General features: G+C 36.9%; 2 protein-coding genes across 2 annotated transcripts; both read right to left on the reverse strand.

The window, feature by feature from the left end:
- On the reverse strand, positions 1–7,727 carry LOC145481255 (extracellular calcium-sensing receptor-like). Its single transcript, XM_081459705.1, has 2 exons — positions 7,623–7,727; positions 1–4,128 (listed from the first exon to the last, which is right to left on the reverse strand). Exon 2 carries the CDS (start codon positions 4,050–4,052, stop codon positions 1,353–1,355), a length of 2,700 nt encoding a protein of 899 aa, XP_081315831.1. The 5' UTR covers positions 4,053–4,128; positions 7,623–7,727; the 3' UTR covers positions 1–1,352.
- Positions 7,728–11,580: 3,853 nt separating this feature from the next.
- Positions 11,581–22,011, reverse strand: LOC145501250 (bile acid-sensitive ion channel-like). Its single transcript, XM_081480773.1, has 10 exons — positions 21,754–22,011; positions 20,164–20,188; positions 19,589–19,739; positions 19,020–19,111; positions 17,786–17,949; positions 16,561–16,632; positions 16,376–16,453; positions 14,158–14,228; positions 13,856–13,931; positions 11,581–11,742 (listed from the first exon to the last, which is right to left on the reverse strand). The coding sequence occupies exons 1-10, from the start codon at positions 22,009–22,011 to the stop codon at positions 11,581–11,583; spliced, it is 1,149 nt and encodes a 382-aa protein (XP_081336899.1).
- Positions 22,012–24,576: the final 2,565 nt, after the last annotated feature.

A 24,576-nucleotide genomic window follows, 5' to 3' on the forward strand; every position in this document is an offset into this window, starting at 1 on the left:
ATTTCTCGCATGCATTGATTTCTTTTTTAGCGAGGATGTGATCTTGACGTAGACAAAATACGACTTTCTTTTTCTGTGTTGATTTGTATAGGGTGTTCTGACCTTGTTAATATTTAAACACTGTGCTGCAACTCAAAGAAAGGGTGCTTTAGAGCGAAGTGACTTTCGGCCAAGCTTTATTAATAAAGAATAAATCGAGTTTTGGAATCTTAAGCTACTGATGAATTTCGGAAGAGATTTTATTGGTTTTTAAGAAGCAAACAGACGAGCAACAGAGATAGATCCGTTTAGACTTTCGATGGCAAGAATTGAGAGAGTAACAGAACGAAACTGGTGATAGTATCATATGATATATTTACAGCTAACAAGGCCGACCTTTGTGACCGGGGCATGGGTATGTGTCAAATAGTTATTTGCCATTTCGTGTACCTCACTGTTCATTGTTTTACAACCCGAAGAACCTAAACAATAGATGTCATTGCGAGGAACATAAAAAACTTCTTAAATTACAAGGAATCGAAAGAGTAATTGTTAGAAATCTCTGTCACGGTTAATGTTACAATTCCCTCAACGATGGTTTCAAGGAAAATCGATATGTCACAAATCGTATAGTTTCAGCTATGAAATCGGTGCGAAACACAGACTTTGAAGCTGTTTTGAGGAATTTTTGAACTGAATTGTTGAATTTAACAGGATTGCTATTTATCTTTCTCTTTTTCTCTTTATTGATTTTCACGTTGTAATCCCACCTTGACAGTTTTTTTTCTTTTGGACTCTACTCAGTGTAGTACATATAGGTTCATGTTTGGTACCACAGTTCTTCAACAGCGCGAGACATATTTTAAAACCTTTACTTTTTGTGGAAACGCAATAAGCGCCACTAGAGCGGTTTTCAATTGAGTGCCGTAAAACCAAAACCCAACCATTTACTTACCAATTAGGCTACTCAGCCGATCTCAAACCACAATAAAACCAAAACCAAAACCAAAGTAATTGCCTGATTACTTTCGACACTCATTGAAAACCGCTCTAATTAAGAGCATCGATGAACTGGGTGTTACAGTTAATAACCTCGCTATGTGTTTTAGAATATTCCATTTATGATTGAATTATTGAACACAGGAAGAAGTATGTTCTATCAACTCTTTCGTGTGACTAGTGGATTTAATTTGACAAGCCATTTGAAGTTGCCGCTGTAGTAAAATGCTTTGATCCACATGCTTGCAGTCATCTCAACTTTTGCCCGTTCCCTTTCACTATGCCATGCCTATGAGTCCTAAGAAGGGAACGTAGCCATACACGACTGCAACTCCATTGATGCGGATGGGGCTGTGGTTGTCTTTGTATCACTTTTATGATTTCGTGTTGCTTGAATCCTCTACGGACGTCTTCTCTGAGACACGGTATGAAGGATTCACTGGCACAATGCTATTGGCTGTTCGTAGCTCATGTCTCATAAACTGCGCAGTGTTTTGCTCCGGGTGGCGAAGAATAACATAAACCTTTGGAGCGAACATGCACGCTAACAAACCATACGAGCTCACAAGAGCTGTAGTGCATGACACTACAGCCACATACCAGCCCTCTAAGGACGTTTGAACAGGGTAGAAGGCGATCCACGAGAGAAGGAGAATATACATTGCAAACCCAATGTATCGAGCTTCGTTAAAGTTCTCTGGCAGCGTCCGAGCTTTAAAGGCATAGGACGCACAGAGAAGAGATAAAAATATTAGGTAAGACAGCATGGCAATCTCTAACATCAGACCGACTATGGTGTTATAAGGACTGCATGTAAATAGGATGTACTTTCCTTTCTCGATGTCGGTTTTGGTGCCAGGCGAGTCTAGTGTACCCCACAAGATTGCCAAAATGACTTCGATTAAGTTGAGCAAGATAACAGACGCAAATTGTCCACCCGTGCTCGCACTGACCTTTTTCAGCCATTTTGCAACGTAAGTAATTTGAAAAGCCCGCAGCAGTTTCATGGTCTTGACCAACAAGATGGAGACACTTAGTGACGATGTTATATAACGCCAGGGCTCGATCACAGCGCAGATGGCTGGAGAAGGTTGGGAGATTGTTATCAATGGCAAAATAAAACCAGAGGTGATGACAATTAACAGCGAGAAGCTCAATTCGCGATTTGCTGCTTTTACAATGGGACTTTGAAAATGACGGATGAAAACAAGAATCGTGAAAGAAGTCGAAACAAAACCTGCAAATGTGAAAATAGCTAGAATTATTCCAGTTGTGCTCCTCCATTGTAGATTTTCAATTGGAAGTTCCACACACGCTGTTTTATTCTCGTTCGATTTTTGCGTCACAGAACATTTCGTGCAGTTTGTTGAGCCTTTTTGGGAGTTTACTGCTCCGTGGGGGCACTCAATACATTGCCAGCAACACGAAATTGTCGGCGTTTGCCTTGTCCCCGGCGGACACTCCTCCAGACACACTGATTTAGGAATTCCGGATGTACCATTATCGACTGTTATGTTTTCATAACTCCATTGGATAGCGCTTGGGTCAATCTTAATCTCCGGACTCCCATTTGCATCCCAATTTCCTATTTTCACTTTTACATATTTATCATTCCCTGTTGTATCATCAAGATTTCTTTGAAAGCTGACAAAGTCATACAGCGCTTGAAGAGGGTCGCCATTTTCGTCAAATTCGATGCGGCCTGTTATTCCAACAAAGCTCACGTTACGAAGGTACAAGTAGACGTCGGCCGAGCTTACAAACGGGTATGTTTTAGGGCAAGCCCCGCCAACCAACAAACCGAATGGTTCTCTGCACTTGTAAATCATGTCCAGCGCATGCGCAATAGCGTATGTAGCGTCAATTTGATAAGGAATGAAATCATCAGACATCTTGAAATATACTTCATTTGAAATTGTTAAACCATCTGGACATTGTTTGTACCCTGGAGTGTTATTCTTTGCCGAACAATTGAACTCCTCTCTCCACAAGAAATCGAACCAATCATTGGAATCGAGCCTGTTATCAGTTATTTTCGGTGTAAGATTTTTTAAATAATCCTCATAGTTCGCGTCGTTAAACTGCTTTGGCTGAATTCCCAAATAAATCCCAAGACTCATTAAGTCACTTCCAAGATATTCTGGAGTTTTCGTCGCTAAGGAATCGCTCATGATCCAAATTCTTTCTTTTAAATTCTGTCTGTGTGCCTCTCTAGCCAGGTCTGTAGCGATGGTTGACCCGATCCACAAAATAATTACCTTGATATTTTCCGCTCTTTTAAGTTTTTCAACAATTGGTTTCAATCGGCTTTCGTAGCGTGTTGGTGTAATGTACTCCACCAGCCCGATACAGAAAGTTCCTCTTTGAAGAGACTCTTGCTCTAGGGCTCGAAAACCGTACAGTCCATACGAGTGTTCCACTGCAATAACCGCAACGTATTTCCATTTAAAGTAGTCAATAAGATCAGCCATAGCCCTTGCTTGAAAATTATCAGATGGCACCGTTCGCAGAAACTTTCTATAAAACGACCAGCTTAGTTCCTCGCTTGTCGCCGATGGACTTATAGCTGGGATGTTGACGACCTGAAGTAGACCAGCAACTTGGAGAGAGTTCCGTGAACCATAAGGTCCTACCAAGGCTGCAATTGGGAAGGTAGCGTTGTCCTTGGAGATGGAACATTGCAGGCAAGCGCTGGAGGTGATGTTTTGGTCGCCAAAGTCTCCATCGACATCCAAGAAGTGGATGTGAGTGCTAAAGTCGTACGAATACTCCATAGCTTTTGTTCTGTCCATGCAGTAGTCGCGTATATCATAGCCAAGTTGAACGTTTGGAAGAATTTCTGCATTTTTATTGATTTGTTCAATGGTGTAAACAGCAGCTTCGACACGATTAATACCTGGGAGAAACACGTTTCTGCAACCGTCTTCGGAGTTCTCCGTGTGCACAGCAAGGAGACTTCCTATAATTGCGTCACCTTGTTTGAAAACTCTGTCAAACGGTCTCTGGGTGCATATTTTGGGAAAATTAACTGCACACAGGCAAAAAACAAGCGTGAAATTACGGAAAACAGCCATTATTAATTCACATCTTTCTCAGCAGTCCACTAGTTTCATTTTATTATGTCGAAGCATAATTATGTATGGCTCTCATCTGAAAGGCAAAAAAAACAAAAACAAAAACAAAACGTATCTATTAATCTTCTGTCAAATTTCAGTAATTTGCATTTTCATTTAGGCTAATGCCTGATAATTGTGCGCAGACCCTTAGGAGGAAAAGATAACCTTTCTTTACTAATATATAATACAAACCACCAGAAATTCCGAATTTACTTTTTTTGCTGTTGCTAATATATTTTTAATGAAACTAAACTAAACTAAAGAAAAGGTTTTATTGTTTAGGGCGCGAAATGTTTCTAATTAGAGAAATAAGAACTTCTCCTCGAGCCTAATCAGACTCAATTCGAGCCAAAATATTTGCGTGACATTGCATGATTAATCATTTATTACATTAACCTTCACCAAACTATTTCTGACTCCAAAACCTCGTTGGTTTTCCTAAAATGTATCTTGAAAACATTTGGTATGGTGCGACAGCGATGTTTTTCAAATTCCAAATTTAGTTGCTTCTTATGAGAGAATTGTTAACGTTCTTGCAGTAATTTTCTCTTTTTTAGTTATAATTTGCTTTCTTTATCGGTTTTAAATTTTGTCGAGCCATTTTATCGGTTTTCATAACGGCACACAGCCAGACTACTCACTATCTACGACAGAATAGATAGTGAGTAGCGTAGCTAATCAGAGAACTGCATTCGTGATAGAGCGCTAGTACATTTATACCAATTTAGATAAGACATCCTGGAGAGACGGAAATATTGGGGTATAAATTAAACGCCTTAAAGCCGCCAGCAATCAAATGAATAATTTGTCATCAAACTTTTTCCTTCGCACCGACACTTTTTAAGGGTTGATAATGAAAATTTACAAATAGTTTTATTTTTCCACGAAGCTTTAATGTGAAGACCCTGATTGTATTACAGAAAGCGGATAGATTAGGCTTCGCTAAGGCTTGGAAACCATAAATTTGTTTCCGTCTTGACCCAGGCTCAAAAAATTCAAATAATTTGCAAACAGCTGCAAATGAATTGTTTTCTGCGTGCTCAGAGAGGCAGGAAGTTGTTTTGTAAATGTCGGTTGTCAATTAAAATTTTCTCAATTTTCTCAATTTTCGTTTCTCCGGACTACGATCAACTCCAATTTTCTCTCAGATCGCTGAACGAATGCAAACACGATAGAAAGCAAGAGGAAAAAGGCAAAAGTTTATGTCTAAGTTCGGTTTAACTAGCCGTAGTGCTCTTAGGAATTCTAAAAATAAGAAAAATTTGTATTTAACTTTTAATTTACCTTCAAAATATTGATTAATGATTCACGCAAGGAACTTCGTTTTAATTAAAATTTTCTAACAAGTGGAGAGAGTCGGTCTAGCTGTGTTAAATTATTTTCCCAGCGGAATACAGTTTTGTTCTCCACATGTGGCATAAGAGAGGTACAAGAGATTTTCTTCTCCACTGAATTTAGAATTCTCGTTATTCAAAAAAAAAAAAGAAATCTTCAATGAAAGGTTATAATTTTTTTTTTAAAACTAGTGTCCTACATTTAGTCTATTGAATGACAGTAACATGATATCCATGAAGCTTAATGGTGAACCTTAGTGGTAGAAAAGAAATTACAATGGTTTACAGAACAGTCATATGTCATTTCACAACGCTATTTTGGTTTCTGAAAAGGTCTCCAGGGTTTTTTTGTAATGCATGTTTTAGGTATTGACAAATAAACCTAAATTGAACAGGCGCTGTTTCTTTTTATCACTATTTGACTTGCGGCTAAAATACATCACAAGTGTTTCCAACACTAGCATAAAAAACATCGTCAAAGCCCATATGCTATTTTAATACAGCAAATAAGCCTATAGGTTTATAAAAACGGGTTATTTTATACTTTATTCGATTTTTGGCTTCACAGACACTGCCAAAGCGTTAAATATCAAGTTTTAGTCAACGAGGCAGATTACAGAATATCTACACCTGCTATAAGGATGTAAAAGGCATGAATCCTTTTCAATGGCGCCAAATGTGCAATTATATCTCCTAAAAGAGACAGTGAAAAGTGCTGCTATTGCTTTGGGGGAAGTTTTATCCAATCTAGTAATTAATTTACAAAACCGTATTATGTTCTACGTACACTACACATATTTTAGCGCCTCTTTCATCATTCCACTTGTTGCAGACTGCAGCTTAGGCTGTCGAAAGGTTGAGTTTTAAAAACATTTTTTAGCTACAGAACGATTTTAAATTTTACAAAAATAAAACTGTTTTCTGCAGATATATCAGTCAGTTGCGCAGCACTTAATTGAAGCTAAGAAAAGTCGATCAAAAGTGAAAACAATTTCCTTTTGAAAATGTTTCTTGATGACTATGCGACTTGCCGACTTGCCGACTTGCTGATGTTAAGTAAAGTTTGCAAATTTTCATAGATGAATGATATGATATAATTACTTATCACGTGCTCAAATTTAGTTCCTTGAACGCACAAACTTTGTTAAAAATATTCTATTTTTACTGTGCTGTACGTCTTCATACATGCACGATGTAACACTCAAGGTTCATATAATCTACTAGAAAATATCAAGGATCGGTGAAATGCTATACTGAAGGGCTGATTTTCATTGCATTTTGTCCAAATCGAGTATCGTAATTAACTTAGAGAAAGCCAATAGTAAAGAATTAAAAAACGAGTCCTTCCTTTATCTTAAGACAGTAAAATTTAAAACTGAGAACATCTTAAAGCGATTATTTAAAAGCCAGTGATTCAGTAGACGAACGACAGAAGAGGAACAAATGAAATATTTACCAGATCTAAAGCACCTACTGAAACTACAAAATGAAATACAGAATTTACCTAACGAAGACATGTTCCGTGAAAACTTATAAACTTCATCTGCTGATCGATGTGAAAAATAAATATCTTTGTTTTTAACGTTATTTTAGATCAAAAATGAAAAGTTTTTGCTCGGAAATTACTGTAAGCTTTCATTAGTTGATACATAGTCCATGTCTTGTGGCCTGTAGTTTTTGCTCGACATAAAACAAACAACAAATCAAGTCAACATTCAAAAGCGAGAATAAATGATTTCTGTCGTCCTCGAGAAGCAAAGTGTATCGCACTAAAGTAATGCGAGAACAGATAGCAGCTAGTGTACACAGTAATAAGTTGAAGTCGTTAAACTAGAAGAAAACTGAATTTTGAGCGAAATTAATGAAATTGAAAATCGGCAGGCATGCCAAAGGTTTTTTTATTGGTTCAGGTGCTTTCGCAAAATTTTACATATCCGTCTGTGGCAAATAGAGCCAGTCGTCCTTCCAAGATAAAAATTTAATGATTTCGTGGTCTCTCACTCCAAGCTATTTAGATTCTGACTTTTAACAAATGAAAATAAAAAGAAGAAGAAATATGGATTTGTGAATTGAGATCAGAAAATATTACAACTGTAAAATGATCTTCAGGACCCATCAGGAACAAGATCAATATGTTTTGCTTTGCGAATGTAATAACGCACTTGGATTTAAGAATAAGTAGCATTGTACTTACCTTTGAAAATAAGGTATTTTCAAACATAAAATGCATCCAGTAAGCTCGACATTTTCTAAAAAAAAATCGAGAGTGGCAAGTGTGGTATGTTTTGTTTTTAAGACAATTACGTATACGAGAGAGAAATTGAAAGTAATTTTGGATAGACAAATGTTCCAACAAACGAAGACAGCTTATTTAACATACAGCTGTTAAGCGTCAAGAAAAATCAATCAAACGTCATTTTAAACCGTCTCGGGCAAAAATATATTTCCTTATAGAGTATATTTTATTTTATTAAAAAGGGTGGTTAAATCAATATGCAAGGTTTCCCAGGTAACTAAAAATAAAAATAAAAAATTGTAAAGCAAATTTCCATCATAAATATTTCAACAGCCAACATTTTTCGTCAAATAAATTAGCTATTTCCCTGAACCAGAAAAAAATCAGTTCATAATTTTTTTTTTTCCGAAAAACATTTACCTAAGGGGTTGTTTCGTCGCATGATACCTTGTAATGGCCGATTGAAACACTCAACCCACGCGCATTTCACTCTTAAGCGTGTTTTTCATGTCGCAAATACGATGATAATGTTTCCCTCTTGAAATCAATCAATGTCTAGAGCGACACGATGGCATGATGGGAAAGGTCCCTTCGCTTTCGCAAAAGTTTCCCTCCCGGTCATTGAGGTAACTTGTTAATATTTTTTCTCCATTTTCGACGTAAAAAAAAAATATTTTTTTAAACATTAGCAATGAAACAAATGAAAATGAAATACCAAAAAACCCGATTTGTTTTAGTCCATTTTCGAATAACCCGGGCCGTGTTTTTCCATGGAGTGCACGATTATCAGACAAGACCAGAGATTTATGGCAAATTTTCACAATTGACAAAGTTATGATCATTCTTTTTTCGAAACTCATTTCATCTTTTTCCTCAAAATGCCGGTTTTCATGTGACGTAGTCATGAAAATTACCTATCCTCCTGAGGTTTTGGTTTTATAGGGAACATTGAGGATTTAAGGGAAACGAAACTCCCTTTTTTCCTTGGGGTCAGTCATTAAGTGCATAATATTCGCAGAAGGAAAACAGCGAAATTCATGGACAGTTTTGTTTTTAGCAAGTTTGAATATATTTGGGTAACTAAAACAAAATATCGATTCAAATATGGTGCATGCACGTCACTGCGTCGCTTGGGGCTGATATCAAACAGTCTTTTAGAGCTAGGATAACATTCTTTGTTAAAGAGAAATAAATTGTTCCAAATCTACTACTCTGGCATATGGCATGTTTTCGGTTTTCGTGCAACAGCGACTGAGAATTGCGTTCAGTTCAATGCCCATATCACAGGAAAACGTGAAATACTTAAGCAGACCTGATTTGGCTTTCTGACTTTTACTTTGTCTTTTTCTCTTAAGCTAAATTCCATTCATGGCAGTAACAGTCGCTACTGTCCTCTCTGCTTCAAAAATGTCAGCTGTGCATACTCTTCTGCATGAAAGTGTACATAAACTGTTCTTAAAACGCGCTGTAGTTTGGGGCGGCTGTGTAACACACCGTTCGAGACTCAATTAGACGTCAATTACTTTTACATTGTAAACAAATTGAAGTTTGACTGACATTTTAAGCGCTGGCTATTTCTCGGAACAAAGTTTCACAACACCGTTTGTTCAAATATCATGACGGTTTCAAGGGATCTTAGGGTTTTGGTTATGGGTGTTCTAATCTTCCCCACCTCAGTAGAAAGGTTTGCACATGCGTCGTCGTCTCCTTACAGTTCTTTGCTGTTCTCTGCCAATCTGGTCCCAGTCTCGTTCCCAGAGTCTCCGTTCCCCTTGAACAGCGGTCGGAAAACGAGAGCTCTGGGAGCAACCATTTTGAAATAACCGAATTCTGCCCATCCGGTTTCACTGTGCAGTCTACATCTATGGCGCACGCCTGAAATGGTTACTCCCAGAGCTCTCGTTTTCCGACCGCTGGTCAAGGGAAACGAAGACTCTGGGAACGAGTTTCATCTCGTCCCAGAACCCACGGGTCCTCGGTCAGCGGTGACTAAATCCCCGACGCTCAAAACCTGGAGCTAAAAAATCCTGCTCATGTTTTGACTTTATGATTGACGTCTAGTTTAATGGTGGTTTCTGAACATTCGTAGAGAGAGTAACCGCTATGCCAATGCTCGGTCACCTTCCAATTTCGATCAAAGGTCTCGACTCCGTCTTGATGCTGACCAAAAGATTCGCGGACTTTGGGCTCTTGACCTTGGACGAGATTTGTAGGTAAAATATAACGTCATTTTCTCTGGACGTTTTCCTGAGTCCTGGCTTAGACTCTATTGTAGTTTGAATTTCTGTTCCTTCATTCATAAAGATAATTGCGAGCGCTTGCCTTTATTTATAGCATACTGTATATACATCACGAATACTGTCCATGAATTGGAGACTTATTTGTAATTTTCAGGTAGATAAGTCAGTATTGTTATCTATATATAAACACTAACTTTGACCAAACAGAATCGAAAAACCCGGTTAAGTAAGGTTTAAATAATTATGCTGTTTTACAAATAGATAGCAGCTAAGAATAACAAAACATAATAACTGTAACATAACTCCGTATTTGGGCTAATTCAACGTGTATAAAATGTAATGAGGAGTATCAAAATAGCGCATGAAAATTATTTGGGCAAAGCTACAACCAGAATTTTCTAGAGCAATTCATCGGAAAATAGGGTAGAAATAAAACCTTAGTTCTTCTGGTAATCATGTTACGTATATTACAAATATATAACAAAATATCAGGTCACCACACCCACCGACTATATCTGGTGGGTTTTTATTAGGAACCCAGGTCAATAATTATAGTGTTTTACATGCAGATAACGGCTATAATTGAAGTATAACATCATCATATTAGAACCAATGTAATCTATAAGAAATGTGCAACATCAGGCTAAAAGGTCTGAGTATTTTGACTGTAAAAAAAAAAACAGTATCGTACATTACAAACTTTTTTCTTTAATTGATAAAGAATTATTTTCATGAACAAAATCAAAGAATTAGCTGTTGCACATACCCAGCATTCAAATTAAAATTCTCAGATCTCAAATTATTAAAATTCTCAAATCAGAATTTTTAGCTTTTCCTTCAAACGCGATATAATATTGCTGTCAACCGTACGTCATGCGGGGTCACAATGATCGTTTAGGAGAAAACGACCATCCATATATTTCAGTTCCTGCAGCCGAAGTTTAGCTCGAGGGAAATCTCTCAATGTTGTGCATGTGCAATTAATTTCGCTCACGCAAAAAAAAAAATTGCGCTAGCATTCAAGAGTACGAGATTCATCTTGTTGATTGTTAGTTCCTAAATGGCGTTTGTACCAAGATGTGACATTTTGTTTTTCAAAAGTAAAGTCCACATTGGTTGTTCTGGGTCTCCAAGTGGAGAAATTACCATTATTTGTTATTTGAATCCTGAGCCATAAGTAAAACTGTACTTCCGTTCAAAGAAACAAAATTTCCAGGCAATTATAATCCAATACACTGCATGCTTTACAATTCTTAAGGTACATTACTTGCAATAATTTTACAATATAAGTGCTTACTAAAAGTCAGTTACTTACTTTACTTACATCACATCGCTAACCAATACATAGAATGTCATTTGTTGTAAGATGTGACGTATATTTTTTTCGAAACAAAAGTCCTCAGCGGTTGTTATGTGTCTCCGATTTCTTCTCTTATTTGATTCCGAGCAACTTGTAAAGCTATGCTGCTGTTCAAAGAAGCATAGAGCATATTCGTATTTTCGATGCTGGACTGGAGCTAGCTTGCAACTGAGGCAGTCTCTTTTAATGCAAAGGGTCCATCTCTTTTAAATGATACTCCCCCCGGATGAGCCTCGACTCCATTGCAAGCTAGTTTCAGTCCAATTCCGAGAACACGAAAATGGTAATTATCGACGTAATATTTTCCACCAGCACCTTATCCCTCGTTTACATGGAAAGCCGTTACTCGATTGGGTGTTGTCTTCTTTCTTGGCAGAATAAGGCACAATAGCAGTTCAAGGAACTCTACAAGAGTTATAAACGAGATTCCTACAAACAGACCAAGTTGTCCTCCGATATCTCCCAACAGGGTCTCGCCCTGAGAATGGAGAAAAGTTTGATAATTTCATTGCATTTTTTCAAACCAACAATAATGGTATTACATTTGTGATAATATGAAATATTAAAAAATATATATAGCGCGATTTTCCATTAGATGATGAAGTTCGCTCAATACGTCAAAAAATAAAGCTAGCCTGAACGTCATAAATTTACAGTTTATGCTCACAATTACAAAACACGTTAAAAATTCACTTCAATGAAAATTCAACCTGCGATAACCTTAACACGTATTCCACCTTTCCAAGATTTCTTAAATTAATATTTAATTAATATTTAAAACCGAGCTGTTTCCGTAATGGGAGCCAATGGAGGGATGGAGAGGGACAGTATGCTTCGAAAATGCATTCAACCACGCCTCCCTGAAGGACATGACTTCATGCCACGAGATCTTTTGAAGATATATTTCTTTACAGTTATGCGACTTTCAGGGCTTATATTTATTATTACTCGAGTAAGTTATTTCAGAGGGAGAATATCGAATAACTAATTAAAATTGAGCCAATCAGATTACTATATTCAGCTCTTATTAACCGAGCAGGAGGTCTGTATGGGAGAATATTGACCGAGGTCATGAGTACAGACCGAACACAGTGAGGTCAGTACAAACGACCGAGGTCAAGATTCTCCCATACAGACCGACTAAGCTCGGTTAATAAGATGTTTATTATATGACAAACAAGAACAATTTAATTCGTTTGATGTAACTGGTTTGTAGGTAACTGACATTTTGCTTGCGAACGGCAATGAGCTGAACTTAATACTTTTTATTCTCATGAGGCTTTTTGGCACTTCGATAAATAAATCCTGTTAGAAGAAATAGTCCATATTTTTGCATTTTAGTTTGCAACTTTTTCACTGCAAAACATTACCGGTCTAGATGGGAAAATCTAAACTGCTTTCAGTATCGATTTCAGCCAATCAAATTCGTGAATTCGGTAGTTCCCAGTCCTTGTAAGACACAATCATATAACAAATTCCAAGTATTGAAACAAGTACTGTCCTGAATAATCCCTCGTCATCACTTTTGCTTATAGCGTTACTGTCTACTTTCCTAGAAGAATTCTTTAATCGTAAAATATTTTCTTTAATTTCAACTTTATTTAACTTGGTTACATTACTTGCAAAAAATTTTAGACCGTCCGAAATTTTAAGCGTCCGAAATATTTACAGTAATGCATAAAATTTTGAAGTTGCTCCAAAGCCCTTAGTTTCCTATATGCCGGGCTGTATGGAGCGAATTCTAATTGATAAACTACTTGACATACGTAACGGTATGATAGAATTTGTGTCATTTTTTCATCGGTGTATATTCGTAAAACCTTGAGAGTGTAGTAAAACTATCATCTTTTGATGTTCCAGTCTAAGTCCTGTTTTGTACCCTTAAACATATCTACTTTAGCTACTAGTCCGAAATTGTTTTCCGAAATGAGATAACAAGTGTACGAAAATTAGACGTCCGAAATAAAACAACCAAATTTTTTTTTGCAAGTAATGTACTCTAATTAACAAAACTGATTTACGCCAGCGTTTTATGCATCTGTCCTGTTATTGATGATAAATTGAATGGATCCACAGGCTACCTTTACAATGTGGACAGAATTAGGTAAAAAGTATTAAAACTGTATTCACTAGAAGCTTTCCATCATTGTGATCATCATAAGAGTGCAAATTAATAAGTTAAACAACTTTTTTGACAATGTTCTAACGAATTGTGGAGGCGCGGTGGCCTCACTATTCGCTGTACTCGAAGTCGAGTGGTTCGGCTTCGAGCCCTGGCGGGAACATGATGTTGTGTTCTTGGCTAAGACACTTTACTCTCACAGTGCCTCTTTTCACCCAGATGTATAAATGAGTACCAGCGAATCTAATGCTGCGGGATAACCTTGTAGTGGACTAGCATCCCATCCAGGGTGTCGTAGGAATATTTCTAGTCGCTTCCATATGCTACTGAAACCAGGATAAGCACTGGCCTGATATGCCATTGAGATGTTATGCGAACTTTACCTTTCTCCCTACCTTTATCTTGCGCAAATTATCATCAATACAAGGAAAGACATAAAATGCTAGCGTTTAACAAATAATGTTCATACCGTTATGGCTTTTTCTTGCTGGACATTTTTCACTTGCATAGAAGCAAAATGGATATTGACTTGAGCCATGTTTTCCCTGACAGAATTTAAGAATTTGTTATATACACAAAGTTAGTCTGCAATAATTTTCTATATAAAAGTCAAATAATTCGCACATTTTGATTAGTCCTTGTTTATCATCAGTTGGAGGACAGACATATAGATGGCGTCATTTGCGATCCTGGAATCCTTGAGCCTTCGACCGCATAAATAATTTTCAAATAATCAAAAACATACACAATTTCCTGGAAACGTTCTGTTACCTGGCTGATTCCAAGCTCCCGTTGATCAGGTTTCCAATATTAACCTTCTTCAGTAGGTTTGACAACTGGGTCTGAAAACAACCAAAATCGACATAAAAAATCGTCACGTGACATGACATGGTATGACGTGACATGACGTGACGTGACGTGACACGACATGACATGACATTGCATGACATGACGTGACGTAAAACGACATGACACGACATAACACGACACGACACGACAGTTTACCTTTATAGATCACCACTAAACTTTGGCCAAAACTGATCACGTGGTACGATCTTGCTCGGGCATTACCATGCGATAGCTGGCCAATGGGCGTACTACCAAGCGATAGCGTCCGGTCATCGGAGTAGTTCATAAAACGCTCATTCCTCTAACAAGTATTTAGGTAAATATGAACAAAGAATTCATTGTCCCATGTGGATTTCAACTAGAAGAAATCAGACCTCGAACTTCCTCCCCGGTTAAACGCTTTATTCTTTCAAAAGTATAAAACTTGCCCCGACAACTATCATTTTATAGGCCCTCCACAGGAAAAATTCCTAGTTAACAGAACTGAGTGCTGTGCACCATAGCTTACTTACTTACTAGGTGTGCTTTGGACGGCCACGTAGAACTGGACACGGTTTGGATGTAATGCTCTCGGCTGAAGAAAAATCATTTGGTTATTGTCTGCAATACTTACTAAGTAAGTGATTTTAAATAATAGATGTTGTAAATTAGGTTGCAAAAACACTAAAGAGGAAAAGAAATGGTTAAGTATTGAATTTTAAACCACCAACAAGGCGCAAAGGATCAGCTTTCCCCTGGCTCTTTGTCTATAACCGTCATTAATTGCTGCCACAAATTTAAAAGCCTTCTCATTGCATTGTATTCTCATTGCCTAACTGATCAACTTTCAGCTCGAGTATTTTGGGTCGAATACACGATTAGTATTTTAGGGAAGCTCCGCTCTTAGGCTTGGCTAAATTTATGCCTTAAATAATCAAATAGGTTGCACACTTACTTGCAGCGAGGTTCACAAGAACAATTTCGAAAGTCTTGCTTTTGTGTAACATCATCCAAGCATTTAGCTGCAAATATTTTTTTTAGGTTCTTTAGCTTGGACTGAAATGACAGCTCAAAGAAATCTCAAATGCACTCCTAACATTCCTGTCCCCAGAGGCCGCGCTCCTTTTGGTCAGCACCAAGAATCGCGACCTCTGGGAAGGACCAATTTTCTAAGCATGCGCAGAGTAACCGTTTCGTATTCTCAGCCAATCAGATTTGTCGGACTTGATTCTGAGCATGCGTAGAGTGACGGGAAGTCTGTGAATCGCGGACTTTCGGTGTTGTGTCGCGATTCTTGGTGCTGACCAAAAGGAGCGCGGCCTCTGGGGACAAGAATGCACTCCTAAGTGATCCATCCAGGTACTATACTGTAATAATTTCAAGCAATTCTACACCAAAGCTGGAAAAGACACTTTTATTTAACAACTGGACTTCAATGTGGCCTCGATTCAAACGCAAAGCAAAAATGTAATGGATTTTAAATTTTATTAATGTGAATAAATACGTATATAGTTATTATTATTGCTATACATATTTACGTCTTCTTAAATTTTAGCTAGATACTCAACTCCACAAACAAACCGGTTGCTTTAAACAAAATCGTGTTTAAATAAAAGATCGCTGTTGTTGTTATCCATTAATATTTAGAAATTACTTTGATTCATGGTTCAGTTCTGTACTTTGGTCAAAATACCTGTAAAGCCAGTTAGATTACGCAATGTTTCCCGCCCTTGGCACCAGTTCATAGATATAACAATAGGTCTCGATCTGTCCATTGCTTTTTTTCTGAGCCCTTTGTGGTTGGCTAGCTGTTTTTTTTTCCTCATAACTTCAAAACCATTTTATCGCAGATAATAAAATTCGAAGGAAACTTCGGTAAAAGTTTAACAACTAGAATTTCTAAACAGAATTTTAAATATATTGTGAAATGTTAATTATAAGAAAGGGTTTCATGACTACATGTACTATTACTGGCTATTTAAAGGAAAAGCCTTATTTTCATTGGAAATTTAATCGAATAAGTCTACAGACATTTCCGAGCTCAAAGAAGTCTTTTCATAAGCCGAAAAGTAAAAGAGAGCCACTTAACACTTTTTTCAGCATTTCAGTCTTTTGTAGAAACATGAGTGTTACCTTGTTTCTCATTGAATGAATCACATACGGGTGGTTGGCGCATGACAATGGATGCGCAGCCGCATTTGCTTTTCATCTCCTGTGCAACGCAGGCTCTTGTACAGCCCTGTGTGAGAAAAAAAAAGGACCATATCAGGGGTAGATTCTGGGCAAGTCCGACAACCTAAAAAGCTACCTTCTTTATTTAAATTGTATTGCAATAGCAAATCTCACCGTTTGTGAGTAGCTGATATCGTCGGTGCAGTTCCCGGCGTTGTAAGGATGACCCAAAAGAGATATGTTTTCCTATGAGAGAAAATAAGTAAGTAATAAGTAATAAGTAACTCATTTAGTTTGTTTCGAACACTGGACGAGAAAACTTTCTGAGTTCCGAACGGGAGTCGCACCCAGTACCTTGAAGACTAAAGCATCTTGCCTACTGACTTACAACACACCGCTTAGTACTCGAACCCAGACTCCTTGATCTCGAGCCAGTAAGAAGCTCACCAATAAAGTAACCGAACTCATCTAATGATGACAAAACCGATACAAAAATGATCACCCAATTGATAGAAAATAATCACATAATTTAAAACATTGATGACTTATTGATAAAAAGTCATCGAGTTTCATCCTGCCTCTAGCATCTTAGCATAATGACCCTACTTCAAGAGCAACCTTACAACCCCTAAATAGGAGTTCTTTCAGAATAAATATATAAGGAAATTTCGCCCAACTGTTATTGGATGCTTTACGTATTAATATACGTATACGTATAATGTTAGTATACGTATTAAGCGCGCCTTTCAGGAAAACTTATTAAAAGAGCACTTTACCAGTATTGTTTTGCTCAGTACAAAGTCGTGCAACATCAGTTATTTATTTGTTTATTCATTTACTACGTGTTTACTTTTTCCTCTCTTATGCACTTTTTATCCTAAAATAAATGTATTCAGTTAAAAGGCACATATATTGTTTACTATATCCGGCTTGCCCTTTCCTCTTTCCTTTCATTGCATTTTGTTTTAACACTGTTGTATTCCAATCTTGTCGAGGCCCCAGTGTTTGAGTACCTCGTTTGGCAAAAATGTCTCGTATCCTGTTAATTCCTATTACAACAATTAAAGATTCTCCTACTAGATATCTCGTTTTATCTGATCTTTGTATCCCATGTACCAAAAATATTATCCTGTATCGCGATAATTTTTTACCCAATATCCAGGATGCTGAAAACGCCTAATAAAGCCTGTGGAGGATTAAAATACAGATATAAATACAAACGCGATGCCCTGACCTTACCATAAAATTATAAAATCGAATATAATGAACGCAAAATTATTCGTTATTTCAATCCATTTTTTCAAGCCACATGTAAAAAGCCAATTTTTTATAAGCCACGTGTCATGTGAGAATATTACATTATCTCTAAGTCAGACAACGTAATATCTTAAGAACATACCGTATGTAATGACACAGAGACTGCAGAGCCAGGAGCAACAAATATGCTGTTTTCGTCGATAACAGGTTTAACATGGGGTGAGTGGATAGTAATGAGCGCTCCAACTGAGTCAGCAAGCACGCCAGAATACTCATTGGCATCGATAAACAACATCAACTTTAAACCTTAAAAAAAACACACACACAACTCTACACACAGATTTATCGCATTTCTGTCTATAGCCCTATTTAGCCTGAGGATAGAAGCACGAAGTGGCCTCGCTGATTAAACTTTTCTAAGTTAAACAGCATTTAAGATGTAAGCATTGTAAGCATTTCCTAAAATTACCAGGGAACTTCTTGAAATGCCAATTAATTAGTCACTTGACTTGACGTCTCTATGGTAACTACCGCAAAATCCCACGTTAAAGCCCCGGGCTTATATAACTTCATAAGGGGTTTTAGGTGGGCTTATAAACGGGGGGCATAAAAGCGGAATAAAAAAAATGTTTCGGAACGACGAGATAAAACGTATCTGAGACTGACATTAAGAGCTATTACCTAATTACCCTATTACTGTATTGCCCTGTTCTTACACTATTACCCTATTAGCCTATAACATTCGATTATTTTTGATCTTTGCAAAGAAACGCAAAATTAAAGGAATGCACTTATACATTAGATGGGCTTATATCGGGGGGGGGGGGGGTGGAACTTATATCCGGAATAACATCTTTGTTAGCCAATAGAAGGGCTTATATTCGGTCGGAGGCTTTTAACCGGGAGGGGCTTCTAACGCGGGATTTTACGGTATGTTTTCAAGAGGCGTTTCCCTATTGAAGCTCAAATTTCTGTTTTTGTCGAGAGTTTGGAATTTAGGCAAAATTTGATTCCAAAATCTTTACAGTCCTTGTTTGTTTCATTTTTCCAATTTTTTTCCTAATTAACCCTGGGGTTCTGCTGATATTTATAAAAAGAAGTTGAAATTGAAGATGGCCAGACCAAAGTAGTGGAAATTCGAATTGTGACGTCATTCATGGTTGATATGACGTCGCATTGAAAATTCCAGGCCAGGAAGCTAGCAATCTTTTATCTGACACTTTTAAAATTATTCCATACATATCGAATCATTCCTGTCTTTGATTGTAATGAAAACAAGTACTTTACTTTGATGCTTGATTAAGAAATGCTCTATACTAAATAATAACAAAGGTTATTAAGAATATATTTATCATGGTCACATATTTAGAGCTAACCTTGTCTGTGACCAGGCTCAGTTGCACGTGCTTTCGAGCCGTTGAACGTGAAGCAGTTTCCATACACCAGGTCAAGAAAATGGGAAAAATTTCTGAAAATAATCAATAAAACTACAAAACTTAACTTCGTTTCAGTGCCTCGCATGTTTGTTGGCTAATTTAGATTACAAATTAGGTGTGCAGCCAGTTAGTCTTTTGTTAGACAATATTGTTCCTTTGTGAGAAATTTGTAACTTGCGTATAAAATCAAAAGGAATATAAAATGTAATGTTATGTTATGTTATCTTATGTTAGGTTAGGTTAGGTTTAGTTATGTTGTTACGTTACGTTAAGTTACGTTACGTTACGTTAGGTTATGCTATGTTATGTTAAATGCCGTGTCCATGTGCACAAAGCAATGACTTCTTGTTCCAGAATCCAGCAGTCTTTTAATTAGGCCAAGGCCCCATCCGCGCCAACGACAAAAGGTCCAAAGAAACTCCTTTGGCTACCGATTACTTTAAAGTATTTTTAAAACTATTTACTTTAAACATTTCTTCCGATTCTCGGGATGCAACAACACCGCTCACCTGTGGGAACAAGAGAGATTTTGCTGATTTCCAGGAAATGTACAAGCAAAAATCAGCTCTTCTGCTTGGTGTCCAATTTTTGAGGCATTTTCTTTGTGACTGTTTATGATATTCACGAGTAGATGATGTTTCATTGAATCTCTGTTGTTACCTACTTAAGAAAATCTCCATCATAAGTAAAATACAATTTACGCAGCACACCATATGAACGAAATGGCCAACCTCCAAAATTAAACATCCAGGGGTGGATTTAGGGGGCAGTAGATTGGGTGGCTAGCTACCACCCTCCCCCCCCTCCCCCCTTTCGAAGAAGTAAAAAAAATAAAACAAAAAAAAACCATCATAGAAACATAGATTATTACCTCATTGTAATTTCTACTATGTGGTATTTCTAGTATTTTTGGTTAAACTGTTTTAAATAAGGTTCCAGGTCTAAAATTGAAACATTTTGGGGGCTTGCCCCATTGATCTCACAACATCAAGGTACCATCGCCTCCCCCCCTTCCTTGGAAACTCCTAGAGCCCCCCGCCCCCCCCCCCCCCCCCCCTTAGTGGCTATAACGAAGTTTACTCACCAGTGCTGTTTTCTTCATCTTTCATCTGCAACGAATGTAAAAAATTCCGTGTTATGGAAATTAAAGCTATGGCATAAAAATTTACACTACTGTACATTAATAAAAACTAGGGTATTTACGTTTTATGTAGGGTAGAAGATATTCCCTTAAAGACGTTTTACTTGTTTCTTATCAGGTCAAAATGTTTGCATCTTTCAACGCAATAATGTTTCAAGGGTAAGTAGGATTACGCTGCAAGACAGATTTGAGTAAAATATATTATTCTACTCTAAGCAGAGGGAGTGGCCTGTAAGTATTTCTCAATTGTTCTACTTTCAGACTCCATTTTGTTTCTTTGAACTTCCTTGCAAAGTAATAATTCAATGTTTTTTTGTTATGCAAAGCAAAACATTCATTACATTTTCTTACACTTGCAGTTGCAGTTGCAGGTATTAGATTGTATGTCACTCTTCTCCCATACGACACAGTAAGCTAAACCGATGTGGGCGAATGTCGCATAACTCCATTTGACGGTTAATGTTGTTTTCCGGCCGTTATCAGGCAAACTAGTTACCCCGCAAAATGTATTCAAATAAGGCATTAAATAAAATTAGAAACGAATATTTGAATTTAGCATTTAAATTAAGATTATAGAGAAACACGTTGTGTTTATTTTGCGAACGTTTATCCAGAAATTGTAAGTGCGCAGTATTTTTGGCCTAATTACTCTTATAACAATAGGGATATTTTGAAAAGTTCTCGTCTTTTAAAGCATATAACTGGAAGTTATCAACGTTGTTAGAAATCTTGAAATATATAGTGAAAAAGAGTGATAATGTAAAGATAAACAATGTGAAGAATGCACCAATAAAGATAAAAAAGAGAAAAACTACCGATTTCAAATTAAAGACTTAAAAGAGTTCTATAACTGCAAGAACAGCATGTAACAATGTTGTAACGCAGAAAAAAATGACCCCATTTGAAGGCTGTGGTTGTTTTCGTTGCCTGGCAAAATCGTTACCCAGAAAAATACATTGAAATAAGACATTACATAAAATAAGAGAAAGAATACTAGAATCTAGCGTTTTAATCAAGATTATAGAGAGAATTTCTTTTTCTTTATTTGCAAAACGTTCAATCTAGAAATTGCTAAGTGTGTAGTAGTTTTGGCCAAATTACTTCTGCGTTAACGAGAAGTATTATTAAATTTTAGGCTCTTAAAAAGTATGGTGGAAATTTTCAACGTTTTTTTCTTTCTTTCTTTCTCTCTTTCTTCCTTTCTTCCTTCCTTTCTTTCTTTCTTTCTTTCTTTCTTTCTTTCCTTCTTTCTCGCTGTTAAAGATCCTTAAATATATTCTAAAAGAGAACGGCGATAATTTTAAGAAAAGAACATGTAAACATGAAATAATAGTGATAATAAAAGTACAGAAAAACTTCCGAATTTAAAGTAATATATCAAAAGTGTTCTTCACTGCAAGAAATAATGTAATTGTAATACAGAAATAATGATAGAAAAGATAGTCCCCCTCCCTAAAAAAAAATACTTGCCATGTCTCGCCAGAAAGGTGTCTTCTCAATTTCTGACTGCTTAAAAGGGTTAATATTACAAACCGTAACCGCTGGAAAACGTAGTTGTTCTTTGATGATAATGGAAAAATCGGTCTTTGTTGGGTATCTGAGGTACATTGCAAAACTCAAGCTTATTTGATGGATGGAGATAACTGATGCTGAAATAAATATTGCCATCCAGAATAACCGAGCAGGCCAAGACTTGGCTGCGGCGACTCGACTTAGTCCGTGCGCGCTGGTATCGGCACAGAAGTCACGCACTTGTTCAAGACGAGATCGTTTCCTTTCACTTTCATCCATGTTTGTTGCCCCTCGGTTCAAAAGTGGAAATTAACTTCTCGCTGATTGACTTCAAGAGTGCTGTGTGAAACTTTGTTGGATATGGAAGTCGCCTTTATTCAATAACAAAAGCGTTCTAAACATTTTGGCTTGAGGGAAATACTTAACCAATAATATTCATTGCTTTTCTTCAACGTTTGTTTATTTTAGTTTTTAGTCAAACCTTTTCTTTCTGTACAAAACACTACTGAAGGGGATGTGAATTAATTATTAACTACATTTTCACGTTTATACTCAGTAGTTATTTCAAAAACACTTTTGTAACAAAATCAGGAGAAACCTAAGACAAGGTAGTTCCAAAAAATTTATGAATGCGCGCTCAGTGTGTTTTGCAATATATTTCATGTTCGCTTTGCAGCAAAATCTCTAAACATACTGCACAACGTTATTGTTTAAACATTTTCCGCTTTTACAAATAGGACAATACAAATTAATTCTGCAATTGCTAGCATTGTCACTTGTAGTTCATTTAAATCTAATTTCGTTCCTTATGAAAACATTCTTCTAAATGCAAAGTATTAAATTTTAAGAGAAAACCAAATTTGCAATCCTCACGAAAGCACTGGGAAAAGTTTTCCAAGTGTACTAAGCGGCACTGGGATTTGACAAGTAAAATCAAATGTTAGGGCATTTTGATTGTACTCCATTTTAACTTAAGCTTGTATTCCTGATAAGATGTAAGGATTGTTGGTAAAAGAAAACAAAAAAGAAACATCTGCTTCACTAACAAAAATTCTCTGAGTGGGGTCGGCTTAGACATTTATAAACACAGTGTGTCTGAATTTGAATATAAATACCTCATCTTAACTTATTTTGCCTTTTTCATTTCATTTTTATTTACTTAGTTTAATTATATAGCTATACTTCGAATATAGTAATAAATTTACACCGTTGTTATGTCACAAATGTTTATCAAAAAGCAAATCTTAAATCTGACTTTGTTCCTTTGCTATGAAATATGTATTTTCAATGTTAACTCATGTGGAGGTAAACCGTTATTTTAAAGCCGAGGCATCTGTTTCTGTTGGAAAACTTTTAACTACATTTTAATTGCATTCCCAGTTGTTTGCAAGGCCTTGCCTTTGTTTGGTTCTGTTTAGCAGTTTCAATAACTTTCAACTCAGTTTACAGCAACACGCACCCGATTCAACTGTCATTCGATAAAATCGTTCGTCATAATTGTGTTTGTACGAATCTTCGTTTGTTTGTCTGCTCGTATCTTCGTATCTTCGTGCCCTCGTGTGTTCGAGCGAGCTTTTCTGGGTTCCTGTCCTCGAGTGTTTGCTAATCTCTTGGGAATCGAGCGCCACGAGTCGCAGGCGATGAAATTGGAGTTTTCACGTTTCTTGTCCTTCCGGACTCATTGCTTCCATTTCCACATACGCACAATTTTTTTAAGAAACCCTTGATAATCAAGCGAAGCTCTGTGAGTTGAAAATATAACAAAACTGGGTTTACAGTGGAGTTGGCAAATACAGTTGTCCAAGTGAAAAGGTACAGTGTTTGCAGCGTTACGTAGCCTTCTCCCTTTTTGAAATCGCCTGTAACAGTGATCATAACCAAAGTAAAACAACAGTATGGTAAATAACAGAGAATCAAGGCTAGTAAAATGAGAAATATCGTTTTGACAGATTTCCTGAATCGGACTTCAGCGATAGCTCTTTGATGCAGTTGTTTATCTAGGAACATCGCCTGATCTCGGATTCTTGCATGGTGGAGGCGACAAACACGATAAAGTTTTTGATAAACGAAGATGTTTATCAGCATGACAGGTTAGGCGGCCTTGTAAAACAGAATAGTACCGTATAGTCCATGGGCCAGGACCCCAAAAAATAACATTTCGGTACCACTCAGGGGGAGTAATGCTACCATATATTTTTGAAAACTGCAATTACTCTAGTTTCATATTACGTATGATAGCAATGCTAAATGAGTAGCTTAATAGGACTTATTACGTGACAAAGTGACGTCACTCATTTCTACAGAATCATCAGGATACAAGCAATGACTGCTTAAAAGTAGTATTTCCCTGTTCAATAACCATACGTAAAGGGTACTTTATAAGTACAGTGATGGAAATTACTGCCAGATGAGTTTTTAAACCACTTAGTTAAAACTTACACGAGCTTTAAGGATTTTGTTTCCATGGCAACAGTGAAAAATATTTCAATTTCAACAAAAGAATTTTTAAGTATTTTTTTAATGCGTTGATCTCGCAAGATTTTCACCAAACGAAAGCAGGAGAAAATAAGTGATTCACAACTAATGATTTGGTGCGATGCAATTGCTACCAAGACAGTGGTTCTCAATTAATACCTGTCGGCCATCTTGGATCCGCCATCTTGGATCCGCCATCTTCGCTGTTAAAACACTATTATTCTAAAGCAGAATGTGGCAAAAGTGTTTGAAAATTGAAAGCATTTTCCCTTTTGATTCAAAGCACTCATTATGTAATTGAAAAAACTTTTGAAAAGCTCCCTTATGTTGAAGAAGCCCAAAAATTTATAAGAAATTGAGAAATATTGC

This window comes from Orbicella franksi, chromosome 1 (genome assembly GCF_964199315.1).
Source record: "Orbicella franksi chromosome 1, jaOrbFran1.1, whole genome shotgun sequence".
Taxonomy (NCBI): domain Eukaryota; kingdom Metazoa; phylum Cnidaria; class Anthozoa; order Scleractinia; family Merulinidae; genus Orbicella; species Orbicella franksi.